Here is a 22,634-nt window from a genome sequence, read left to right as displayed (position 1 = left end):
AGCGAGGTCACGTGCGCAAACCTCCCCTGGAGGCCACTGCTCTCCTGCAGGAAGGACGGTAAGTACTGGCGCCAGTGACACTGATGCAAAAGTCACTGCTAGGGGTTAGTTTTCAGTGGCTGGTGAGCCGATGCAGACTGACAGGTGCCGACGGAATAAACACAATCGCACACGTCACGTGTATATTATCAGTGTCTCAGGTAAAAATATATATTTAGAAACACAAAGAGCTAGACTTGAAGAGCTACGTTACAGAATGACAAATTGCTCCCGGCTGGAGTGTGGAGGGTGGCGGCCCGATGCCCTGAAGGCTGGTCAGCCCTGCGCCAGCAGCCGGGCCCGGCAACGCTCCCTCAGCCTGGCGATGCTGGCCCTGGACAGGCTCCCAGGCTCCGAGAAGATTTTCTGGAACAGAAAGGGATTAGTTTAGATCCCGCAACGCGTTTCCGCTTCCTGCCCCTGTAAAGGCTGGGCTGAGGCCCGTTGGTCAGTGAGCGAAGGAAGGTCACCTGTTTCCATCACTTTTTAAAACCGAAAGGATGATAGTGACAGAATAACTCAACCACCAGCCCAGACGCTGCCCGAAGAGTCTGCGGCTTCCCCACGCGCTGGGAACGCAAAGCCCCTTTGACCTTCACCCCAGGAGGGCAGGGGCTTGGGGAGCCCGGTGGGGCGGCCGGAGTTTGGAGCAGAGAAGGGTTTACTGCGGGCCGAGCAAGCAGAACGGGCGGCTTGTGCCCCCAAAAGGCCCAAACTCCCGGAAGAGTTTCAGCAAAGCATTTTCAAGACCAGATGGGGGAGGGGGTCCCAGGATGTGTGATCAGCTCTGCACAGTTCTCTGGTTGACGGTGAGGTCACAGGGTCACATTATCAGTCCTCAGGCGCCAGAAGGGCTGGGGGCGACACTCCTTGGTGGTTTTAGCATCTGAAAAACTCAGGAAACGTGCGTGAGATACGATTATCTGGGTACTTCGGAGGAGCCACAGCAGAGGAGATGGGGGAGGGGTCTGCCCTGGGAAGGCCCACAGGGTCTTGCTTCGTTACACTTGGGTCACGTTTAGTACTTTAAAAATTTTGAATCCAATCCATAAAATGTCTCAGATTCTGAAGTCTGAGGCTCTGAGCTCCTGGAATTAAAATTCGGTAACGTCTTGTCCAATTTTAATTCTTTTGGTGTTTCTTTGTTTTTGTGGTAAAACCCACATATTGGGTTGGCCAAAAAGTGCCTTCGGTTTTTAAAAATAAAAGACGTTTTTCATCTTCACCAAGAACTTTATTGAGCAACGTATTCGCCCTTTTGCTCCACTACCTTCTGCCATTTTTCAGGCAACTTCATGATTCCGTCTTCCCCAAACTTTTACCTTTCTCAGCAAAGAACTGTCCCAGGTGCCTCTTACAGTCTTTCAGGGAATTGAATTTTTTTCCATTAAGAGAATTTTGTAAAGACCAAAATAAATGGAAATCCGAAGATGCAACATCTGGTGAATACCGAGGATGAATCAGAACTTATAAACTGTAACAAGCTGTAACAGCCTTTGCCTGGTCATTGAAGAAACATGCGGTCTTGCGTTATCCTGGTGGAAGATTATGTGTTGTTTTCTGTTGACTAATTCTGGACGCTTCTCATCGAGTGCTGCTTTCAGTTGGTCTCATTGGGAGCAGTACTGGTTGGAATTAATCGTTTGGTTTCCTGGAAGGAGCTCATAATAGAGGACTCCCTTCCAATCCCACTATATACACAGCATCACCTTCTTTGGATGAACACTGGCCTTTTGAGTGGTTGGTGATGGTTCATTTCACTTGCCCCACAATCTCTTCCATTCCACATTATTGTACAGTATCCACTTTTCATCGCCCATCACAATTTGTTTTAAAAACGGAACGTTTTGATTACGTTTCCGTAGAGAATTGCATGCGGAAATATGGTCAAGAAGGATTTTTTTCGCTTAACTTATGTGGAACCCAAACATCAAAGCGATTAACATAACCAAGCTGGTTCAAATGATTTACGTTTGATTTGGAGATTTTGAGTACGTCTGCTATCTTCCACGTGGTATAACATTGATTGTTCACAATTAATGTCTCGATTTGATCGCTATCAACTTCAACTGGTCTACTCGACTGTGGAGCATCGTCCAGCGAGAAATCTCCAGCACGAAGCTTGGCAAACCACTTTTGGCACGTTCCAGCAGTCACAGCACCTTCTCCATACACTGCACAAATCTTTTTGCATTTTGGCTGCGTTTTTACCTTTATTGAAATAATAAAGCATAATATGCTGAAAATGTTGCTTTTTTCATTCCATCTTCAATATTAAAATGGTTACACAAAAATTCACCCATTTTGATGTCTTAAAAGGATGCTGATATGACAGCAGTCACAATACAATCTAACAAAATTGTTTTTTTTTTAAACATGTCTTTATTGGAGTATAACTGCTTCACAATGCTGCGCTAGCCTCTGTCGCACAACAAATGAATCAGCCACGTGCACACATACCTCCCCACAGCCCCTTCCTCTTGCGTCTCCCTCCCACCCTCCCTAGCCCACCCTTCTATGTGGTCGCAAAGCACCAAGCTGATCTCCCTGTGCTCTGCGGCTGCTTCCCACTGGCTATCTGGTTAACATTTAGTAGTGTATATATGTCCATGCCGCTCTCTCACTTTGCCCCAGCTTCCCCTCCCCATTCCCTGCCTTGTCCTCAAGTCCATTCTCTCTGTCTACATCTTTATTCCTGCTCTGCCATTAGATTCATCAACACCATTTTTTTTTTTTTTTTTAGATTCCATATACATGCTTTAGCATACGGTATTTGTTTTTCTCTTTCTGACTTACTTCACTCTGTGTGACAGACTCTAGGTCCATCCACCTCACTACGAATAACTCAATTTCATTCTTTTTATGGCTGAGTAATATTCCATTGTATATATGTGACACATCTTCTTTATCCATTCATCTGTCGATGGACACTTAGGTTGCTTCCATGTCCTGGCTATTGTAAATAGAGCTGCAGTGAACATTGTGGTGCATGTCTCTTTTTGAATTATGGTTTTCTCAGGGTATATGCCCAGTAGTGGGATTGCTGGGTCATTTGGTAGTTCTATTTTTAGTTTTTTAAGGACCCTCCATAATGTTCTCCATAGTGACTGTATCAATTTACATTCTCACCAACAGTGCAGGAGGGTTCCCTTTTCTCCACACCCTCTCCAGCATTTACTGTTTCTAGATTTTTTGACGATGGCCATTCTGACTGGTGTGAGGTGATACCTCATTGTAGTTTTGATTTGCATTTCTCTAGTAATTAGTGATGTTGAGCATCTTTTCATGTGTCTCTTGGCCATCTGTACATCTTCTTTGGTGAAATGTCTATTTAGGTCTTCTGCCCAATTTTTAATTGGGTTGTTTGTTTTTCTGAAATTGAGCTCCATGAGCTGTTTATATATTTTGGAGATTAATCCTTTGTCCGTTGTTTCATTTGCAAATGAAACCCTCCCATTCTGAGGGTTGTCTTTTCGTCTTGTTTATGGTTTCCTTTGCTGTGCAAAAGCTTTTAATTCGGTCCCATTTGTTTATTTTTGGTTTTATTTTCATTATTCTAGGAGGTGGGTCAAAAAAGATCTTGCTGTGGTTTATATCAGAGTGTTTTTCCTATGTTTTCCTCTAAGAGTTTTATAGTGTCTGGTCTTACATTTAGGTCTTTAATCCATTTGGAGTTTATTTTTGTGTATAGTGTTAGGGAGTGTTCTAATTTCATTCTTTTACATGTAGCTGTCCAGTTTTCCCAGCACCACTTATTGAAGAGGCTGTCTTTTCTCCATTGTATGTTCTTGCCTCCTTTGCCGTAAATTAGGTGCCCATATGTGGGTGGGTTTATCTCTGGGCTTTCTATCCTGTACCATTGAACTATATTTCTGTTTTTGTGCCAGTACCATACTGTCTTGATTACTGTAGCTTTGTAGTAGAGTCTGAAGTCAGGGAGCCTGATTCCTCCAGCTCCGATTTTCGTTCTCAAGATTGCTTTGGTAATTCAGGGTCTTTTGTGTTTCCATACGAATTGTAAAATTTTTTGTTCTAATTCTGTAAAGAATGCCATTGGTAATTTGATAGGGATTGCATTGAATCTGCAGATTGCTTTGGGTAGCATAGTCATTTTCACAATATTGATTCTTCCAATCCAAGAACACTGTATATTTCTCCACCTGTTTATGTCATCTTTGATTTCTTTCATCAGTGTTTTATAAAGTTTTCTGAGTACAAGCCTTTCGCCTCCTTAGGTAGGTTTATTCCTAGGTATTTTATTCTTTTTGTTGCGATGGTAAATGGGATTGTTTCCTTAATTTCTCTTTCTTATTTTTCATTGTTAGTGTATAGGAATGCCAGAGATTTCTGTGCATTAATTTTGTATCCTGCAACCTTACCAAATTCATTGATTAGTTCTAGTACTTTTCTGGTGGCATCTTTAGGATTCTCTATGTATAGTATCATGTCATCTGCAAACAGTGACAGTTTTACTTCTTTTCCAATTTGTATTCCTTTTCTTTCTTTCTCTTCTCTAATTGCTGTGGCTAGGACTTCCAAAACTCTGTTGAACAAAATTGTTTTGAATGAAGTTAAAGACAATTAAGTGCTACTAGAGCCATCTTACGGAGAAAACGACGAACCTCTTGGCCCACCCAATAATTTACATCCTAGCCACTCCAGGTGTGTGGCTGGGTGGTGTAAGCTATGTTCACATGTTGGGCATCAGATCTCCAGAACCTTCTCATCTTCCCAAACCCAACTCTGTCCCCAGCACCCCGCTTCTGTCTCTATGAATCTGACTCCTCCAGGGGCCTCACATATGTGGAATCAGACAGTTTTTGTCCTTTTGTGACAAATTACCAAGCATAATGTCCTCCAGGTTCATCCACGTGGTAGCAGGTATCAGGACCTTCCTTTTCGAGGCTGGATAAAATCCCGCTGCATGGATGGACCATACCTTGTTTATCCATGCATCTGCATGGGCATTCAGGTTGTTTCCATGCCTTGGCTATTGTGATGCTGCAATGAACGTGGACGGGCTGGGGTCTCTTAGAGACCCTGATTTCATTTCCTTTGGATAAGTGCCCAGTAGTGGAATTGCTGGATCTTATGGTAGTTCTATTTTTAGTCTTTTGAGGACCTCCATACTGTTTTTCACAGTGCCTGCACCAATTTACATTCCCACCAACAATGTATGAATAGGGTTCCCTTTTCTCCACATCCTCACCAACATTTGTTATTTGTGGTCTTTCTGATGATGGCCATTCTGCCAGGTGTGAGGCGATAGCTCATTGTGGTTTTGACTTACATTTCCCTGATGACGAGTGATACTGAGCATCTTTTCGTGTACCTGTTGGCTACCTGTATGTCTTTTTTGGATAGGGTCTACTCAGGCCCTCTGCCCATTTAAAACTTTTTTTAAAACATTTTGGCCACACTGCACGGCATGTGGGACCTTAGCTCCCTGACCAGGGATCAAACCTGTGCCCCCTGCTTTAGAAGCGTGGAGTTTGAAGCACTGGACCGCCAGCGAAGTCCCTCTGCCCATTTTTCTTTTTCTTTTTTAAAAATTTATTTATTTATGGCTGTGTTGGGTCTTCGTTGCAGTGCGTGGGCTTCTCTTGTTGTGGAGCACAAGCTCTAGGTACGCGGGCTTCAGTAGGTGTGGTATGTGGGCTCAGTAGTTGTGGCTCACAGGCGCTAGAGCACAGGCTCAGTAGTTGTGGCGCATGGGCTTAGCTGCTCCGCGGCATGTGGGATCTTCCCAGACCAGGGCTCAAACCTGTGTCCCCTGCAGTGGCAGGCGGATTCTCAACCACTGCGCCACCAGAGAAATCCACTCTGCCCATTTTTAAATGTAATTCCTTGGCTCCTTGCTGCGCTGTGGTCTCTGTGTGTCTGGATGTTGACCCCTTAGCAGCCGTGGTTTGCACAGTCTCTCCTGTTCTGTGAGTTCCCTCTTCACTCTGCTGCTGGTGTCCGTTGCTGCACAGAAGCCCTGATTTTGCTTTTGCCCTTCCTGCGTGGGCTCTTTTCGTTTTGACTCTGCCCGCAGCCACTCGGAAGCCGGTCGGGGCCGTCGGTGAGCAGACTAAGCAAGGAAGAAACCAGATTTGAGAAGTGGCAGCAGGAAGGGACTCAGACTTGCTTCCAGTAACAGAGAAACTGCTTCACAACGAGGAGGAGAGAAGGTGCCTGGGGGGCGGGGTGGGAGCACCTGGGAGCAAGTTCTGAGTGGGCGATGACCTGAGAACAGACTCTTCAGATGCGTTCAGCTGTCCTCTTCCCGTTACGTTGCTCTCAGCTGCCAATGAGATCATGGCTTTCATTCTCAAAGGAAATTCTAGATGTTCTCACACAGGATTTCAGAGAGGTTTGACCTATGAACTGCAGTTTTGCTGAAATGCATATACAACTTTGTAGCGACCCCTGAGAAAATAAGACCAGGGCCACCTCCCCGCCAGCGTCCCATGATGGCCACACCTGTCATGGGCAGACACATGTCTTTACGCAGTGGCTTTTCTGCTGTGTGGGGAGACCACCCCGCCAATCCTCTGCGTCCACTCAGCTCACAGGGCCCAGAACACCTTTGGGCTGGAACACCGGCCACACCCGCCGTGGACACACGTCCGCCTGCAGCCATCACACAAGCAGGCCAGGCGCCCGCACTAACTGAGCACCTACTGTGTGCGGGGGCCCTGCTCCACACAGACAGACTCGCACCACCTCGGAAGCATCAGCCCGAGTCCAAGGGCCAGACGCCAAAGTTGCACTGTCTGACTCTATTTGTGCCAAAGTCCAGGAGGCCGAGCCACGGGGACAGAGCAGGGCATTAGCTGGGGCTGGGGCGCCCTTTGGGGAGAAGAAAACGTCTGGGCCCAGTGACGCAGCTGCACCACCCGCTGAGTGGAAGGCACTGAAGAGCTCTGAAATCTCCAGGTAAAGGGTGAATTGTACCGGGGCCTTCACTCACTGAAGCCAAACACCTAAACAGCCCTAGGCTGCAGGACCTCCTCGCCAGGGCCTCGTACCCCGGGGGGCGGGGGAGGTGGCACGCCATCAGTGCAGCTGTTTCAAACGGGAAGCTGAAGAACACAACGGGCCGGGCGTCTGGGTCAGCGCTCCCCCCTCCCAGGGTCACTCCAGGCCTGGGCTTCGCGCCCTCATCCCAGTGTCCCAGTGTCCCTGTAAACCCCGCCCCCCTGGGCCTGTGGGACGCAGCATCCACTTCGTTCACTCAGGTGATCTGAGCTGTCCACACGGCCTGCGCCAGGCCTGGGACCCAGCGGGGAGGGACAGACAGGCGTGACCCCACCAAGGCCGGAGAGAAGTCAACAGGCGTAAGGCTGAACAGAAATGGGGGGCCCGGTGTAGACCGGGTCATCGGGAAAGCCTGGGATGGGGGCGGTCACCTCCCAGGCCCGGGAGAAACCAAGGTGTGGATGTGACGGGGCTCGCTGGGGGGCCCCAGGTGGCACCCGGCCCCACCCCTGGGCTGACGGCGCAGGAGGGGAGCAAGGGTGAGCACCCTGGGTCTGCTGGGCACCCTGGGCTCCAGGAGAAGCTGGCCTGGAAGGGCTGGAGCCCCTCCCTGGGCTGCTTAGGGTGGAGGGCCGGGCAGCCCGCGCAGGGAGGCGGCAGGGCGCTGACACCTACCTGCATGAAAGTGTGGCATTCGGTCACGAAGCTCCCTCTGGTGATCTCCTTGAACTTCTCACAGATGTCGGGGATGCTGGTGGCTTCCAAGATCAAGGCCTGATGTTGCTTGATGAGGGTCAGCGCCACCCGGAAGATGATCTTGGAGCCCTCGTTGAACAGACAATCCCAGATGCGAAGCACGGTCTGCAGAGGAAGAGACAGCGGGTCAGCGCGTAGCCGCCTAGTCGGCCCCAGTCCGAGCCAGGCGCCCTCACCTCCACGGGCAGGACGTCCACAAACAGGCAGATGAACCAGCGCGACACGACCAGGGTCCACAGCAGGCCGTGACTGTCCATCAGGGCCGCCACCGCCGGCAGCTTGGTCCTTACCAGCTCCCCGAGGACCTCCTGGTCCGTCTTCAGGCCCAGCATCGAGGGGCTGTAGTAATCTGCACGGGGACAGGGGAGAAGCGGGGACGTGGACCCCACAAACCATAGCCCCTGACACCCGTGACCCTCGTTCCCCCTGAGCCGTGAGGGGGGCCACACCCAGCGACCCTTTCCAGAGGGTGACCCAGGGCAAGATCCCAGCCACAGGGATGCAGGAACTCCTGGGAGCAATGCCCAGAGTGGGGCCCCGGGTCCCAGCACTCCGGACAGCAGTGCCCCACTGGGCATCCGTCACAACCTGATGGAAAGCAGGGACGTTTGCAACCCAAGATCAGGCAGCCAACGGTGGGTGCAACCAAGTGTCCGCCGATGGGTGGAAGGGAAAACCGAATGTGTGAGCGTCCGGGCACCCCCCCAGCACCGAACACCACCCCTCTTGTGTCACGTGTCCTATTTTCCTCTCATGGAGAAGATGCAGGTGAACGTTACAGGAGAGCATCAGACAGACCAATGCTTCCAACTGCGTGACTGTCTTTTGAATGGACACTTTCTTGCCAAGGAATTTTCTAGCTTAATGTCATGTATTATAATACATGACAGCTTAAACTTTGCTGTAAAAACAGGAATAAAATAAAATAATAAAACAGGGGGTCTTTCCTGGTGGCGCAGGGGTTAAGAATCCACCTGCCAAGACAGGGGACACGGGTTCGAGCCCTGCCCGGGAAGATCCCATATGCTGCGGAGCAACTAAGCCCATGTGTCACAACTATTGAGCCTGCACTCTACAGCCCGTGAGCCACAACTACTGAGCCCACACGCCACAACTACTGAGCCTGCGCTCTAGAGCCCACGAGCCACAACTACTGAGCCCACGTGCCACAAGTACTGAGCCTGTGCTCTAGAGCCCGTGAGCCACAACTACTGAGCCCACAGGCCACAACTACTGAGCCTGTGCTCTAGAGCCCGCGAGCCACAACTACTGAGCCCGCAGGCCACACTACTGAAGCCCACGTGCCCAGAGCCCGTGCTTCACAACAAGAGAAGCCACGGCAATGAGAAGCCTGCGCACCGCAATGAAAAGTAGCCCCTGCTCACCGCAACTAGAGAAAAGCCCGCACGCAGCAACGAAGACCCAACACAGCCAAAAATAAATAAATAAATAAAATAAAAATTTTTAAAAATAATAAAATAGGAAAACTTGGTACGCGTTCTGTGCCCACTGCCACACACAGTTTGGTCATTCACCACAGCAAAGGGAAAGACGTTCTTGTTAATTAAGTATTTGGGTTAAAATAGAATCATTATGAGTATCGACACGACATCACAGTCACACCACTGGTTTTCAGAGCGCGTGCACACACCAAACCATGCTCAGTACTAAAGACCCCAGAAATCAGTTACTAGAAGCCTGTTCGGTTATAAATACCTGGGACTGAAGCTTCCTTCCCTCCCATACCCTCCTCTCACTTCTGGTCCTAAACCCTAGGGCCGCTGGCTGTCCTGTCCTCTCAACTAGCAGCGCTCTGCCTCTGGTCCCGGGGGCAAGGGGCAGGCTCCGCTTCCCGTCCTGCAGGGTGCTGAGCCGTGTCAGGAGAGCGCGGCAGAGACAGCGGATTTGCGGAGCCGAGAGCACAGCACGGCCTCGTTCTTGGTTACAGACAGGCTTAGGGCAGCTCCCAAAATGTCAAGGTCACACCCCACACCCGCCACAGGCCTGAGCCAGTCACAGAAGGGTCGCTGACGCCCCCGTGCCCCCGTCTGCTGTGAGCCGCTGATGGCGAACCCCACGGGCCAGGCCCCGCCTGCAGCCCCCCTCAGCCTGCGGCCTGTGCACAGATGCCAAGGACCCTCTCCCCGAGTCAGGCCACTCCCGGGGTCGCCTCACTTTGCAAACAGCCCAACGGCTGTGTCAGCACGTGGAGAGGGGAGCGCTGCTGCAGGGGCAGGTGGGCCGGGGGTCCCGGGTACTATCGCCCCCACAATGAGCCCTGCCCGCCCTTGTCTGGGCCACGCCTTCTGGCTTCAGCAGGGCTGCTCCAGGGAGGGGCAATCGTCGCCCGGCTCCCCTGTGTCTCAAGGGGAAACGGGTCAGACCAGCTCTCAGGACGCAAGCGTGTTCGTTCATAAACGGGCTGACTCATCACCAATGTGACATCCCGAGCTGGCCCGGCCCATCCCACCCCCCGTCCCTTCTCTGCAGGCTCGGCAGTCTGAGGGCAGATAGGGTAGGGGTTCCCCAGAGGAAGAGACCCAGACATAACTATCTTGACGTAAAAGAAGCCATTTTCGGTCTGGGCCATCCTGTGATCTAAGCCCGGCCACGACGCCCTGTCCTTGCAGAAGGATGGGCCTATCTGCACTGTAGTTTAGTCTGACTGAACCTAATAATTATCAGAAATGACATTTTATGGCCTTAAAATAAGTCTGTGCAACGCACCACCCCCGGGGGGCCACCTGTTGCTTTTCTGTTTCTCTAGGTCGGCCCTTACGGCTTCTGTTGATCTCGGTCCCGCTGCTGTGTCGCCACCAGGCTTCCCCAAACCCCCAAAGAGCACCTGGGATTGGTCACGGTGGGAACATTCATCGTAACACAGCCTCTGACCTAACTGAGCAAACGGTGACCACGGAGCCGTGTTGGCGTTTTGTCTGGAAGCCTGTCCATCGTCTCCCCTGACAGCTGTTCAGGCTCCGCCATGAAGCCGGGGCAGCTGCCCCTCTCCGTCCTCCGTCCCTGTGGGCGGCATCCCCCCAGCCCTTGCTAACAGCGGCACAAGCCCGAGGAGAGGGCCCCTCTTCATGGCACCGCCCAGGCTCACCTCCTGGGGGCACAGAGCTGTGGATCTGAGCCCAGGCCTCCGTGCTGCCATCCGTGAAGGGGACTCAGTGGTTGGCATGTGTGGTGTGGCTGCTCCATGGACCAGACGAGAGTGGGTGCAGGCGAGCCTGGAGCCTGGACGGGCCCCGGCTGCCCTCGCATCTGAACACACAGCCCCCAGGACAGGCGGCTGCTCTCCCGGGTGGTCCTGGGCTGAGCCCGGCCCAACCCAGGAAGGCGGGTGGGGGAGGAGGGGGAAGGAAACGGGAGGCGGGCACAGCAGACAAGACCACCAGGGCTCGTTGCGTGGGCAGCCGGAGCCTGTCCACAGTCACCAGGACTTTGCCAGCGGCTGGACCAATCACCGCCATCGTGGCTGTGGGGGGTCACATCTGCCCAAGTCCTCTCCCACCCCAGACGGCTCTGGCCACTTCTTGTCCCAAAGGGACCCTACTCTGCAGCTCACCGTCTACGTGGCGCATCACAGAAATCGGTGGTGGTTGACTCACTAAAACAATTAACATTCAGTAATAAACGGAAAAGTAGAAATGCACGAGAGGAATCATCTTCACCTCGAAAGCAGTAGCCACAACAGCTGATGGTCGCTGTGCCCATGGCCGTTCACGAGCCCAGCAACGAAGGCTACAGAAGCCCGGCCGCTCGCCGGTCTGCTCACTACGGCCGCGACAGTCCCCACGGTCCAGACGCCAGCCGCGCAGACCCGGACGAGGAGCTCAGAGCCCGCTCGGCCACGTCCGGGCCCTGAGACGCATCGCCGCCTGCTGGGACCCGCATCTCGTGCGCTCCTGTCTCAACTCAACTGCAAGAAGGTTTTCGACCTCGACTCTCAGACAGTTCCTTCCGTTTTGTCACGTCTTGACTTGTCAGTGACATCGTTTCGGCAACACCAGAAAGCGACAGTTCCGCTCTTACCGCGAGGACTCAACGTACCCGGGAGTATTCTGCCAACAAGGGCGTCCAACAGCCAAAAGGACTCCTCTTCACTCCTTGTCACCAGAATCAGATACCCCGCTAGAAAGTTCATTCCCTGAAATTAGACAAAAGAACCAAAGGAACTCACTGAGGTCTGGACCACCCGCAGACTCTGTAATCGCCTGGCTAACGGCTAACTTTCCGTTTCCCTGGCTCTTCCCTAAAGCTTGCCTGATTCTGGAACGACCTTTCAGTGGAGCTATGGCGTCTGAGGCTCTGCCGTCTAGTGACACGTGTAGCTGGGCCCACGACTCCTGACACAGAGCAGGCCAGGGCCTCGTGTTCATGAAACGATCGGGGGGGAAACTACACCAGCGACCACACTTCCTAAGAGCGGTAAGGCGCGTGGTCTGACGCTCAGGGACGTTAAGTGGAATCTCGTGATAGAGCCCATTTGGGGAAATTCAGGGCACACAGCGCCAAGGGGGCAAATGCTGCCATATACACACAGTTCAGGACCCTCAGCTGCCAGGGGCGGGCGGACCCGGAAAGTAGCAGCGGTGGCCGAGCGCCGAGTCAGCGCCCCTCCTGTGAGACTGGGTTTCGGGTGACTTCCACTTCTTCTTTGCTGCTTCTCTACAACTTCTAAAATAAACACGTATTTCTCTAGCAATAAGGGGAAAATCCAGCTCTCGTCAACCAACAAGTTAAATTTGGACCCAGACACACCCCCCACAGAGGCTACGGGTCACCAGCGAGACAGCCAGGGAGAGGCCAGCTCCCCGACCCCCGGACCTCGGACTCCTGCCTGCGGGGCTGAGAGACAATCGACTCCTGTCCTGTGCGCCTCTCAGCCAGCGGCACAATGTCACGGCACCCGCAGGAAGCTCATACGTGTGTGTGTGTGTGTGTGTGTGTGTGTACATACATGCGTGTATTTCCCAAAAGCCAGCAGAGCTTTGGCATCAGGCTCATGTTTAAAATTGTGTGGGTTATTTTTTAACCCTATTTTTAAGACCCACAAGAACAGCAGCTAGAATAATCTAAGGACAGTTTCTCAGCCACCCTGTCTCCCCGACTCCTGAAGGCCAGCTCCTGCCCCAGGACAGGACGTTAAGGGCAGTCGTAACAAGTGACAGCGACAGGGATTACCTCGGAAGAACAGATCCGCCCAGCTGTGTCTTTTCTGCAGGTACCCGCTGCGGAACAGCGGCCTGAAAACAACCTGGGGATCACACCGGCCGCTCTGAACGACGTCCTCATGTGTCTTTGCTGCTGGTCTTTTCAAAACTCCCACCTCATTCCTTCCCGCGACCCCCCGTCCCCCCGGAGCCGAGGCCACACCACGTGCCGTCCACACGGGACACAAGCTGCCGGGGCCACCCCGAGTAGGCGTCCGTGTCCCCTGCCCCCGGCCCGGCGCTCGTGGTCCCAGCCCTGGAGCCACCGGGGACCGTAGGTGCTACCGCCCAGGGCCTGCCTTCCTCTCGGGGACGCTTTGGCCTGGCCTCCGGCTCGGGGGGCACAGAGGCCTCACACGCAGAGACAGGAGCCCCCAACCGCAGCCCCTGGCCCCTGCCCACACCCGCCAGGACCCGGCAGCCTCCGGAGTGACCAGCGGGAGGGCACGGTCCCTTCACCTCCCGACCCAGCTCCCCTCGCTTTCCAGGCCGTGAACACTGTCCCTTCGATGCTCCAGAAGGAGAGTCTCCAGGGAGGAACAAGAACTGATTCCTGCCACCTGACGGGCAGCTCCACGCAGCAGGAAGCACGACCCCTGTCACCTCCTACTGCCGGCTGATCCGGCTTCCGGGAACAGCCTCGAAGGGCTGGCCCACCGCACGCGTGCACGCTCAGACACACACACACGTGCCCACCATCTGCACCAAGACGAGAAGATGCTGGTCACCACAGCCCGTGTTCACTTCAGCTGCTTCCCCTTCCCCCCGCCCCGTCGCCGTGGGCTGGCACCGCTGGGAAACGGTGAAGTCCCAGCCTGTGTCGGGGAGGACCTGGCAGCCCAGGACCAGGCTGACGTCCCTGCCGGGGCTGCAGGCGCCGGGGGCTCACCTGGCAGTAGCCCACACCACGGTTGTGGTGCCCGTAGGCCAGCAGCACGTTGTACAGGGTCCTCTGCAAGCAGGGGTCCGAGCCCTTCCGGAATCGCACGTTGTCAGGGAAGGTCCTGTTCATGTCTGTGAGGAAATCCGCGGCGCAGGCCGCTCAGGGCTGGGGACAGAGACGGCTCTGCGACGGACCCGGACCTTTCCTGACCTCCACCATCAGCCGGCCTCGGGGGCACAGAGGCGGCCCCCCGGGGCCCCTGTCCCGTGGCAGCCCGGCCCGGGGACACAGGTGGGCACAGCAGCCCTTCCTCTGGAGTCAGCAAGGACGACAGAGCGGGATCTTTGGATAAGGCCGGGCTGCTCGGGCCCTGGCGGCTCCTGCCACCCTCGCGCCCCCCGCTTAGCTGGGGATGAGGTGGGGTGACAGGTGAACAGGTTACATAAAACTTCGGAGAATTTTCCCAGTTCTGAAGACTGAACACATAAGGAGGCGGGACACCCCGAGATTCCCGTTTAGAGAGAAACAGACAAAAGGAAAAAGTGAGCCCGAGATAAACTCATCGCCGCCGGCTTCTGTCTGCAGGACAGCCCGGCAGACTCTTGCTGCTGCTTGGCCCCTCCCCGCCCGGGCCGGACGCCTGCCTTAAGGAGCTGCTATCCTGTGAAGCGAGGACAGGACGCGGGCAGAGCTAGGAGGGCGGGGGTCAGCTAACAACCGCTGGCCCTGCCTGGATCAGAGCAGCGTGTCCACGCGACAGCGGGACTCTCCGACACAGCTGACGGCTGGAGGCCTCCCCACTGCTGCAGGAATTCTGCCCCCGGGCTCTGGCCCAGGCCTGGTCTCTGCCCACGAAAACCAGCTCTGAGCCGAACAGCACGCTGCCTGCCTCAAAGCACGTAAGTTTTCATTGTATGTTTGTTACAAAGAAGAGTTTTTTCCTGGAATTCTGAACCTTCCAAAAACTGGCATCCGCCGCAGGGAAATGTGTGCTTTTCATTAATTCAGACTAGAGAGATCAGTGCTCGTCGCTACATAATGTCTTCTATGATGAGACGTTTCTCCGTGTTTTGAAATCTCTCTACACCTACCCCACTGCCATGCTAGAGGCAGACACAGCGGGACGTTTGGTCTGCACTTATGTGGCACGAAGCACCCGCTCTACTGTCCCTATAAAATGACTGATCCAGACCCTTCAAAAATAGACCTAGAATCGTCACGGGACCCAGCAATTCCACTTCTGTGCATGTACCCAAAACACTGAAAGCAGGGTCTCAAAGAATTACTTGCACACCCCCGTTCATGCAGCATAACTCACAGTGGCCCAAGGGTGGAAGCAGCCCAAGTGTCCGTTGACAGATGCTGGATAAACATAACGCGGTCTCTACACATAACAGAATGCTGTTCAGCCTCAGAAAGGAAGGGAATCCCGACACACGCTCAACGTGGGTGAACCCTGAGGCCAAACCTCGAGGCCGTTACGCTCAGTGAAATGAGCCGGACACAAAAGGACAAATACTGTGTCATTCCAGCCATATGAAGTCCCTAGAGGCGTCAAATTCGTAGAGACAGAGGGTGGATGGTGGGAGGCGGGGGAGGGGATGAGGAGTTAGTGTTTAATGGGGACAGAGGTTCAGTTTGGAAAGACAGAAAGGTCAATTTTATGTATCCAAAAACTCTGCACTAAATAGATCCTTTAAAATTCATTTTTCAAACAAACAGCCACATTCTACTTTATTTAACACGATCGGCCTTCGCTTGGACCTGAGGTCTCTTCCCACCCTGAATCAGCACGTCTGGCCCTGCGGAGGGACCCCCGCACGTGTGCCCGCAGGGTCATGGCAGCGTCTGTTCTGAGCCCTTTGGCCGGGGTTTGCTGTGGCATCAGGGTGCAGCCAGCAGGCTCAGCGCCCCAGTGCCCCCCACCCCGTCTCCAGCTCTGGGATCTGAGACCCCTACTCCTCACGCTGGGGACACACCACTTTCTCAACGTTACAAGTCAGTCCGACCTCTCTGACATTTAAAGTAATCACATTTTTTAAATGAAGTATTTGTGTTTAAATCTGTAGTTCTCAAAAGCTGTTACAGTCAGAAAGGCAGATGTATTTTCTAAAAATCTAATTATTCAATCCAGGTTAAACATTTCTTTGAGTACTTTGAACTCTGAAGAGCCTGGACACTCAGAGTATGACATAAAGAGAGGTCTCTGGTGTGTGGCTTCCTGCACGCGCGCAGCTGTGTCTGCGAGTCCGCGGGGGTCACCCAGCCCACGTCCCTCCTGTACTGACTGCTAGCTCAGCGGCCTCGCGTCCCTCGAGGGATTCTTCTCAGAAACGTGGTCTTTCCGGTACCATTTTCCTTACCACCTAGCTAGACACACAAATATTTCCTGAGCCAGTTCAAATCACTCTCCTCCCCTCGCGAACGCCTGAGTTTTGATTTTCCTTTCAGAAAACTGGAATCGGCTGGTGCATCTCTAACCACGTAACTTTCCTCATCAACATAACAGCATCATCGGGCGCTAACACAGTTTCCTTCTGGGGGTGGCGCCCAGCCCCCATATCCCGGGGGACGGACCCCGTGCGTCACCTGTCCTGATGGCCTCCTCCAGGCTGTCATCCTTCTCTCCCTGGAGGAGATGGAGGTAGTAGCCGGGGTTCTGGTCCATCTGGGCCTGGGCTCCGCTCACCCCCATCCAGACGCGGGCCCGGTGCTCCAGCGGGACGCCCTTCCGGATGTAGCGCTTCACTGAAACGGAGGGAAGGGGCAGCTTTACCCAGACCGCTGGGCGCTTCCCGAGGCCAGAAACCACAGAGTTTGCTTCTGGCTCTCGCCGAAATCATTCAACCAGACATAAAAAAAGGTGCAAGGCTTCCCTGGTGGCGCAGTTGAGAGTTGAGAGTCTGCCTGCCGATGCAGGGGACGCGGGTTCGTGCCCCGGTCCGGGAGGATTCCACATGCCGCGAAGCGGCTGGGCCCGTAAGCCATGGCCGCTGAGCCTGCGCGTCGGGAGCCTGTGCTCCGCAACGGGAGAGGCCACAACAGTGAGAGGCCCGCGTACCACAAAAAAAAAAAAAAGGTGCAAAACTTCACGCACCTCCACCAAATAGATACATGCGCTTGTTAAAGAATTCCGTTCTCCGTCCCCAAGCTAAGCACAGTCCGGAGGCTACAGCAGCCCTGGTACCTCTAGCTCGCTGTCAGCACAAGAATACGGGCTGTGAGGGTCACCTCCAATCCCCACCCTGCCCGCTCCTCGGCCTGTGCCAGACGCTGAGGCACCAGCCGTATTTAACGGAAAAAGATTATAGGCTATGGTCAAGAAAAGCAGTATCGCTAAAACCTTGTAACTCAAACTGACGGTCACCTGTACGGGAGCACCTGAAAAGAGGCTTCCCGGAGGCCATGCCTCGAGCACCTGCCTGCTCCTGGGAGGGCGTGTGGGACAGGAAACGCACGGCAAACGTGTGCAGAAAGATGCGGGATGACGAGGGATGCCCAGAGGAAGGAAAGGACAGATTTTAACACCATCCGCCAAAGGCAAAGAAAACTCGAGAAACCCTTTGCCAGTTTAGAAGCATGTTGTAGGATCGCGTCTGGGCCAGAACGTCTTGGCCAGCGTGGCTTGGTCTGGTCATTCTGTTATGGGGACGTGACGTTTTGAAGTCTACCCTCCAACTTAGTACGATTTACAGGAGCCCTCAGGGGTCAGCATGACCAGCCGCACCCAGAGTGAATTAATCCTCTTCACGCAACAGCAAGGGGACGGACAGGTCAGGCCTAACTTGGGAAGGGGCCATTCCCACTGAGACGGAGCAAAAGGAAAGGACGTATGAACAGCAAACCGCTGAAATAAAAACACTGAGACGGTATCACTTGCGATAGCAGCAAAAATGAAAGGAGAAATATTCAGGTATAAATCTAACAAAACGTCTGCAAAGAGAAATCAAAGAACTACATAAACGGAGAGAGACGCCGATAACCTTCAGGATCCCTCCCGCTGCCCTGCAGCTGCCGCCACACCCACCCAGGCCTCTGCCGACGCCCAGGCCTGCAGGTCCGCTGCCCAGGATCACGCAGGAGGGGCTCCTGAAGGCGACCGACTGTTCTGAACCTTACCTGTGGCGGGGATTACCTAACTGTGCATTTGTCTACACTCAACAGACCAGTGCGCCAAGAAGAGCGAATGTCACTGCAAATTTTTAAAAATTAATATAAAGTATAAAAAGGAAAGTGCACACTGGTTAAACCCCTCACACTGTGCCTCACCAGCCCCAACCTTGAGTAGGCCTCAGTTTCTTAACCTGTGAAATGGGAACAAAGCACAGCCCAGTGCCTGAAATACAGTCAGGACTCGGGGCTCTCGGCTGCCTTAAGAGCAGTAACAACACCCAGGAGTTTCACAGAATAAAGACTTGTTATTTTCGTTGTTTGTTATCTGAATTTACGAAGTTTCTTTGGAAGAGAAAGAAAACGGTTTTCCCATCCTCAGAGACTGACGCTTCCCCAAGGGCAGGGCTAACCCATGCGTCCTCCTGGACATTTGGAGGAGTGTAAAATATATAGTAAAAACCGCAAAGAATTAACTCCCAGCTGTCTGCCCCGAAAAAGTTAAGCAGATTCCCAGGTTTTTTATATTTGTCTTTAAAATATGTTTTGCAACTTCATTCTCATTTAGATGGTGCTAATACCCTAGCCCACCGGGCAGGAGACATAGAAGAAGCAAACAGGACGGAGTTTTTCCCTCACCAAGTGCCTTTACACCAAGGCGGAAAGGAACGTAAAGGTAGCTTCCAGGTCGAGCACTGAGAGCAAGCGATCTCAGGCTCCTGGTGGATACTCGCCACAGACAAAGAAAAAGAAAAAGAAAAGCTTCATCGTATCCATAGCTAGCGTCCTCAAGCAGGGTGAGTTTCAGCTGTCATCTGAAGACTTGCTGGATGCCAGGATTTGTGGGTAATCGTGTGACTGGAGACAAGACCGAAGTCCTCTCAAAAAAAGAGAACGAACACAGTAGGACCCAAAAAGCCAGAAACGGTGAAGGCACGAGAGCAAAGGTGGTCTTCGGGAGTGCTTGCTGGTGTCAGGGGCAGGGCTCCAAACGCGGCTGCCTGGCTCTGACCGCGCAAGCTGGGTCCCACAGCCCTCACACGGCCTCCCCTCCCTGGGATGCCACACCCCCGACGACACTACGGCCAGCCCGGAACGTCTGGCAGGAAAAAACTGGATGTCCATTTCCTGGATCACACGTCCACTGCTGTCTACGCCGACTGCCCCTCCCTTGGAGCCCTGTGGGTGCTGCAGCCTCCCCAGCCATCACACCCGGAAGCCACACCAGCTCCAGTGGCAACGCCCTGGCCCACAGAACCCTGCGAGCCCACATGCCTCTTGCTGGATTTCCTGAAAGAACTTCAGGTCACTATGCTCTCCAGTTCAGCTCGACGGTGAACCCCGTCCCCAGACCAAAGGCTCACCAGGGATCAAGTATATTTGCTCCTAAACCTGTACGCCAAGTATACTCGTTGCCATGATCAGACAGTTTAACGAATGTTGCATATATTTTTTAAAAATTAAAGCAAAAGGGCTTCCCTGGTGGCGCAGTGGTTGAGAGTCTGCCTGCCGATGCAGGGGACGCGGGTTCGTGCCCCGGTCCGGGAAGATCCCACATGCCGCGAAGCGGCTGGGCCCGTGAGCCATGGCCGCTGAGCCTGCGCGTCCGGAGCCTGTGCTCCGCAACGGGAGAGGCCACAACAGTGAGAGGCCCGCGTACCGAGAAAAAAAAAAAAAATTAAAGCATCAAAAGAAATAATTGTTACTTCAATAAAAGCAAGTTAAATTTTCAGAAAAAGTTGATAAGTGCTCCAAAAGGCAAAAGCAAAAGCAAAACAAAACCTTTAAATCAGACAACCTCAAAAGTCCAGGAAAAGACTAGAGATCTGGAAGGATTCTGCACTCAGAGTGCTTTTACTCCCGATCCACCTGGAAAAAAAGACCCCGACACTGGAAAATAGATACAACGCTCCGGCAGGAAAGATACAGAATTGGTGGACCCTCCCTGTTCAAAGAAGAGATGACAGGCTGGAATCAAATGACAAAATCAAAGAGGAATAAACATGCACGTGTGTTTCATATAAAAACAAAGGCTTATGCGCACATGTACATCTTGCCATGATTCTCTGCGTTAACTGACCTGTGGGTCAGCTGGACCCCTGGGTCTAGGTTGGACAGGAAGTCTTCTCCTGCATTAAAAAGCAAATGACAGCCCGAGAGTGCGCCCTGTTCCTGGGGGGACGTGGGACAGTCGCCAGCAGTCACCTCTACGGGAGACTGGGGCCTGGGCAGCAGAGAAACTCAATTCAATTCACATCTTTTAGTGTGATTACGATGTTTTCCCATGTGCAGAAATTAAGTTTATTTTTATATATTTGTGTGGTGTAACGTTTAAAAACAAATCAAAAGGGAAAAAATGAAGCCGAGGTCTGCTGGAAACACGTTAACACCAGCAGCAACGCAGGGATGGACCTCGGCGTACAATCATGCAGGATATTAGCTTCGGGGTCTGGGAAACAAGAAGGGTCAACCTTTGAGGTCCCTTCAGGCTGATTATATGAAACGCTAGTTTACCCATGTTTTTACTAAACACTGCCCACCAGTAACAGGCTTGAGGAGGGAGGGCCTGGTTGAGGGTGAAGCCCAGGGTGAGGCCGAGGTCCAGGTCCACCTGCCTCCACCCCACCCCCCCGTGTTAATCCCACAAGTATTCCCCAAGCATCTCCTGCGTACTGGGGCCCCTCTGGGGGCCCCGTTAAAGGCAAAAATTGACCTGTCACCCCCTTGCTTAAACACTGACTTCTCTCTGCCTGGTGGTGCAACGTGTGCCCACCCGTGACCTGGTGCAGGGCCCCTGTTCCACCGCCGGGCCCTCCTCACCACACCCCTAATACTCTGGTCACAACTCAGTACCTGGTGACTGGGACCCCCACCCTCACCCCTTAATTGTCATTAATGTCCCATGTCAGGAAGGCCCAGCAGCCCCTCTGCCCCACATACTTGAGTTTCCTTAGCTCCCCGGGGCACATTCCCGTCCACCCCTCACCACCTGCCCGCAGGTACCCACGGTCTATCCTCTATCCACAGCGTGAGGAACACTGCAGGCAAACACTCCATTCATTCATTCAACAAACACTGAAGCAATCATCCATCCAATCCAGCCGGCAGGGAGGGATCTTTGATCCCAGCAGGGGAAACAAAGGATAAAATAAGTAGGACCCACACCGCATAAGACAGGGAGGAACAGAAAATAGGCAAAGAAAGGACAGGAAGTGTGGGTCTGTGGGGTGAGACGGGAAAGCCTCCTGGAGGTGGCATTCCAATCCAAACCTGAAGGAGGCGAGGGCACAGCCTGGGGCTGGGGAAGAGCCCCAAGGAGAGCAGGGGAAGAGGTGGGGGGGGGGTGCAGGAAGGACCCCGCTTTCACTCTGCGGGGGTCAGGGAGAGCTCTGCCCAGAACCGCGCAAGGGCACAGCCCTGGCCACTCTCATTTGAAGGAGCAGGAAATCCACCTTCTTCTGGAAAGAAGGCCATGGTCTCCATCCATCTCAAAGGACAAGCAGGCCTCATGCCGGAGGGAAGAAAAGAGGGCCTGCACCTTGACCGTGCAGCGCCCTCACCTGCGAGCCTGCGCGGGCTCGCGGCAGCCTTCCCCCCGAGATCCGAGACCCGAAGGAACCCCAAGCCCTGACCTCCCTGGCGCGCCCGTCACCCGTCGGTCGGGTCACTTGTTGCGCGCCTGGAGGATCAGGCTCCAAACTTACGTGTCATACTCTTCTGGACACCAGCGCCTCCCTTTAGAAGTCTGGACCATTTTATGGCCCTTCTGGTGAGTATCGCCAGATAGGTGGAAAAAAATTCTTCATAAGCTGCATAATCAAAGTCCTCAGGCCTTTCAAACCCGTACGGATCGATCCTACGACACAAAAAGACCCAGAGTAAAGTTCCGCGCGCACGTGGAACGTGGGACCTGCGGCGCCCGGGCCCCCCGTGGGGGGCGCGTGTTCCCGCCCCCCCCCTCCCGGGTGCAGAAAGGGGCGGCGGGCCGAGCGCGGGCGCGTGCGCAGCGCAGGGGCCGCCCAGGGGCGCGCAGGCGCCGGGCACCACCGCCCCCGCCGGCTCCACGCCACCGGCACCCGCGCCCGCTCCCCCGGGCTGGGCCAGGGTCGCCCAGGCCTCGTGCGCCTACCTGGGGACGCGGTCCCGCGCCGCCTGCGCGCGCCCCGCGGACTCCATGCCGAAAGGGGCGGGAGGGGGCGCCCGGGCCGCGGGGCCGGGAGTGCCAAGTCCACCTCCCGGGACTCGGAGCGCCTCCGGTCTTTCCGCCGGGCCGCGGGCGCCGGGAGGCGGGGCTGGCGGCGGGGGAGGGGCGAGGAAGGAGGGCGGGGGGGAGGAATGGGAATGTCGGGGAGGGGGAGGGCGGGGGCGCGGCTGGCGCGGGAGGGACGGGGCGGGGCCCGAAGGGATGAGGGGGCGGGAGGGGCTGCACCTGCTCCTGCGCCAGGAGCAGCTGGAGCCCGGAGCCTGGGAGGGAGGAGGCACGGGATGGGGGATGGTGGACCGGGGGCGGGATGGGGAGACCGGGGTGGGTGGGATTTGCGGGACCTGGGGCGGGACTGGGGACTCAACCTGGCAAAGCTGGCCGGACAGGTGCGGCGGGTACCACCCCTCATCCCCCACCCCCTGGCCTTTCGGGCCTGGAGCAAAGGTTGGAGGAGATCAAT

At 54.2% G+C, this 22,634-nt stretch overlaps 1 protein-coding gene across 8 annotated transcripts; it reads right to left on the bottom strand.

Annotated features, from left to right (window-relative positions):
* Positions 1 to 179: 179 nt before the first annotated feature.
* GRTP1 (growth hormone regulated TBC protein 1) lies at positions 180 to 22,298 on the bottom strand. 8 transcript variants are annotated; one of them, XM_089899323.1, is made up of 9 exons: positions 22,100 to 22,295; positions 21,675 to 21,826; positions 16,450 to 16,608; positions 15,179 to 15,244; positions 13,867 to 13,991; positions 11,815 to 11,911; positions 7,935 to 8,107; positions 7,678 to 7,863; positions 180 to 405 (listed from the first exon to the last, which is right to left on the bottom strand). In XM_089899323.1, exons 1-9 carry the CDS (start codon positions 22,144 to 22,146, stop codon positions 316 to 318), a joined length of 1,095 nt encoding a protein of 364 aa, XP_089755449.1. In that variant the 5' UTR covers positions 22,147 to 22,295; the 3' UTR covers positions 180 to 315. The 8 variants fall into 8 exon arrangements, with proteins under 8 accessions (XP_089755449.1, XP_022432400.1, XP_089755448.1 ...); XM_089899322.1 differs by lacking the exon at positions 180 to 405 and adding an exon at positions 2,559 to 6,112 and having other exon boundaries at positions 8,049 to 8,107; positions 22,100 to 22,298; XM_089899320.1 differs by lacking the exon at positions 180 to 405 and adding an exon at positions 2,563 to 6,112 and having other exon boundaries at positions 22,100 to 22,297.
* Between the last annotated feature and the right edge of the window lie 336 nt (positions 22,299 to 22,634).

The sequence above is a fragment of the Delphinapterus leucas genome, chromosome 18 (assembly GCF_059928025.1).
Source record: "Delphinapterus leucas isolate spDelLeu-1000000601 "Yukka" chromosome 18, BTC_Dleu_Yukka2, whole genome shotgun sequence".
Classification (NCBI taxonomy): Eukaryota; Metazoa; Chordata; class Mammalia; order Artiodactyla; family Monodontidae; genus Delphinapterus; species Delphinapterus leucas.
The sequence above is the reverse complement of the archived record's forward strand: the minus strand, read 5'-3'. Positions and strand labels throughout refer to the sequence as shown.

Excerpts from the sequence above, each read along its gene's own strand:
- GRTP1 (XM_089899320.1), bottom strand. The coding sequence starts at position 22,146 with ATGGAGTCCGCGGGGCGCGCGCAGGCGGCGCGGGACCGCGTCCCCAG. Across the intron at positions 16,609-21,674 it reads TGTCCAGAAGAGTATGACAC|TGAAGCGCTACATCCGGAAG; the intron begins GTAAGTTTGGAG and ends CCTCCGTTTCAG. Across the intron at positions 13,992-15,178 it reads GCTTCCACCCTTGGGCCACT|ACATGAACAGGACCTTCCCT; the intron begins GTGAGTTATGCT and ends ATTTCCTCACAG.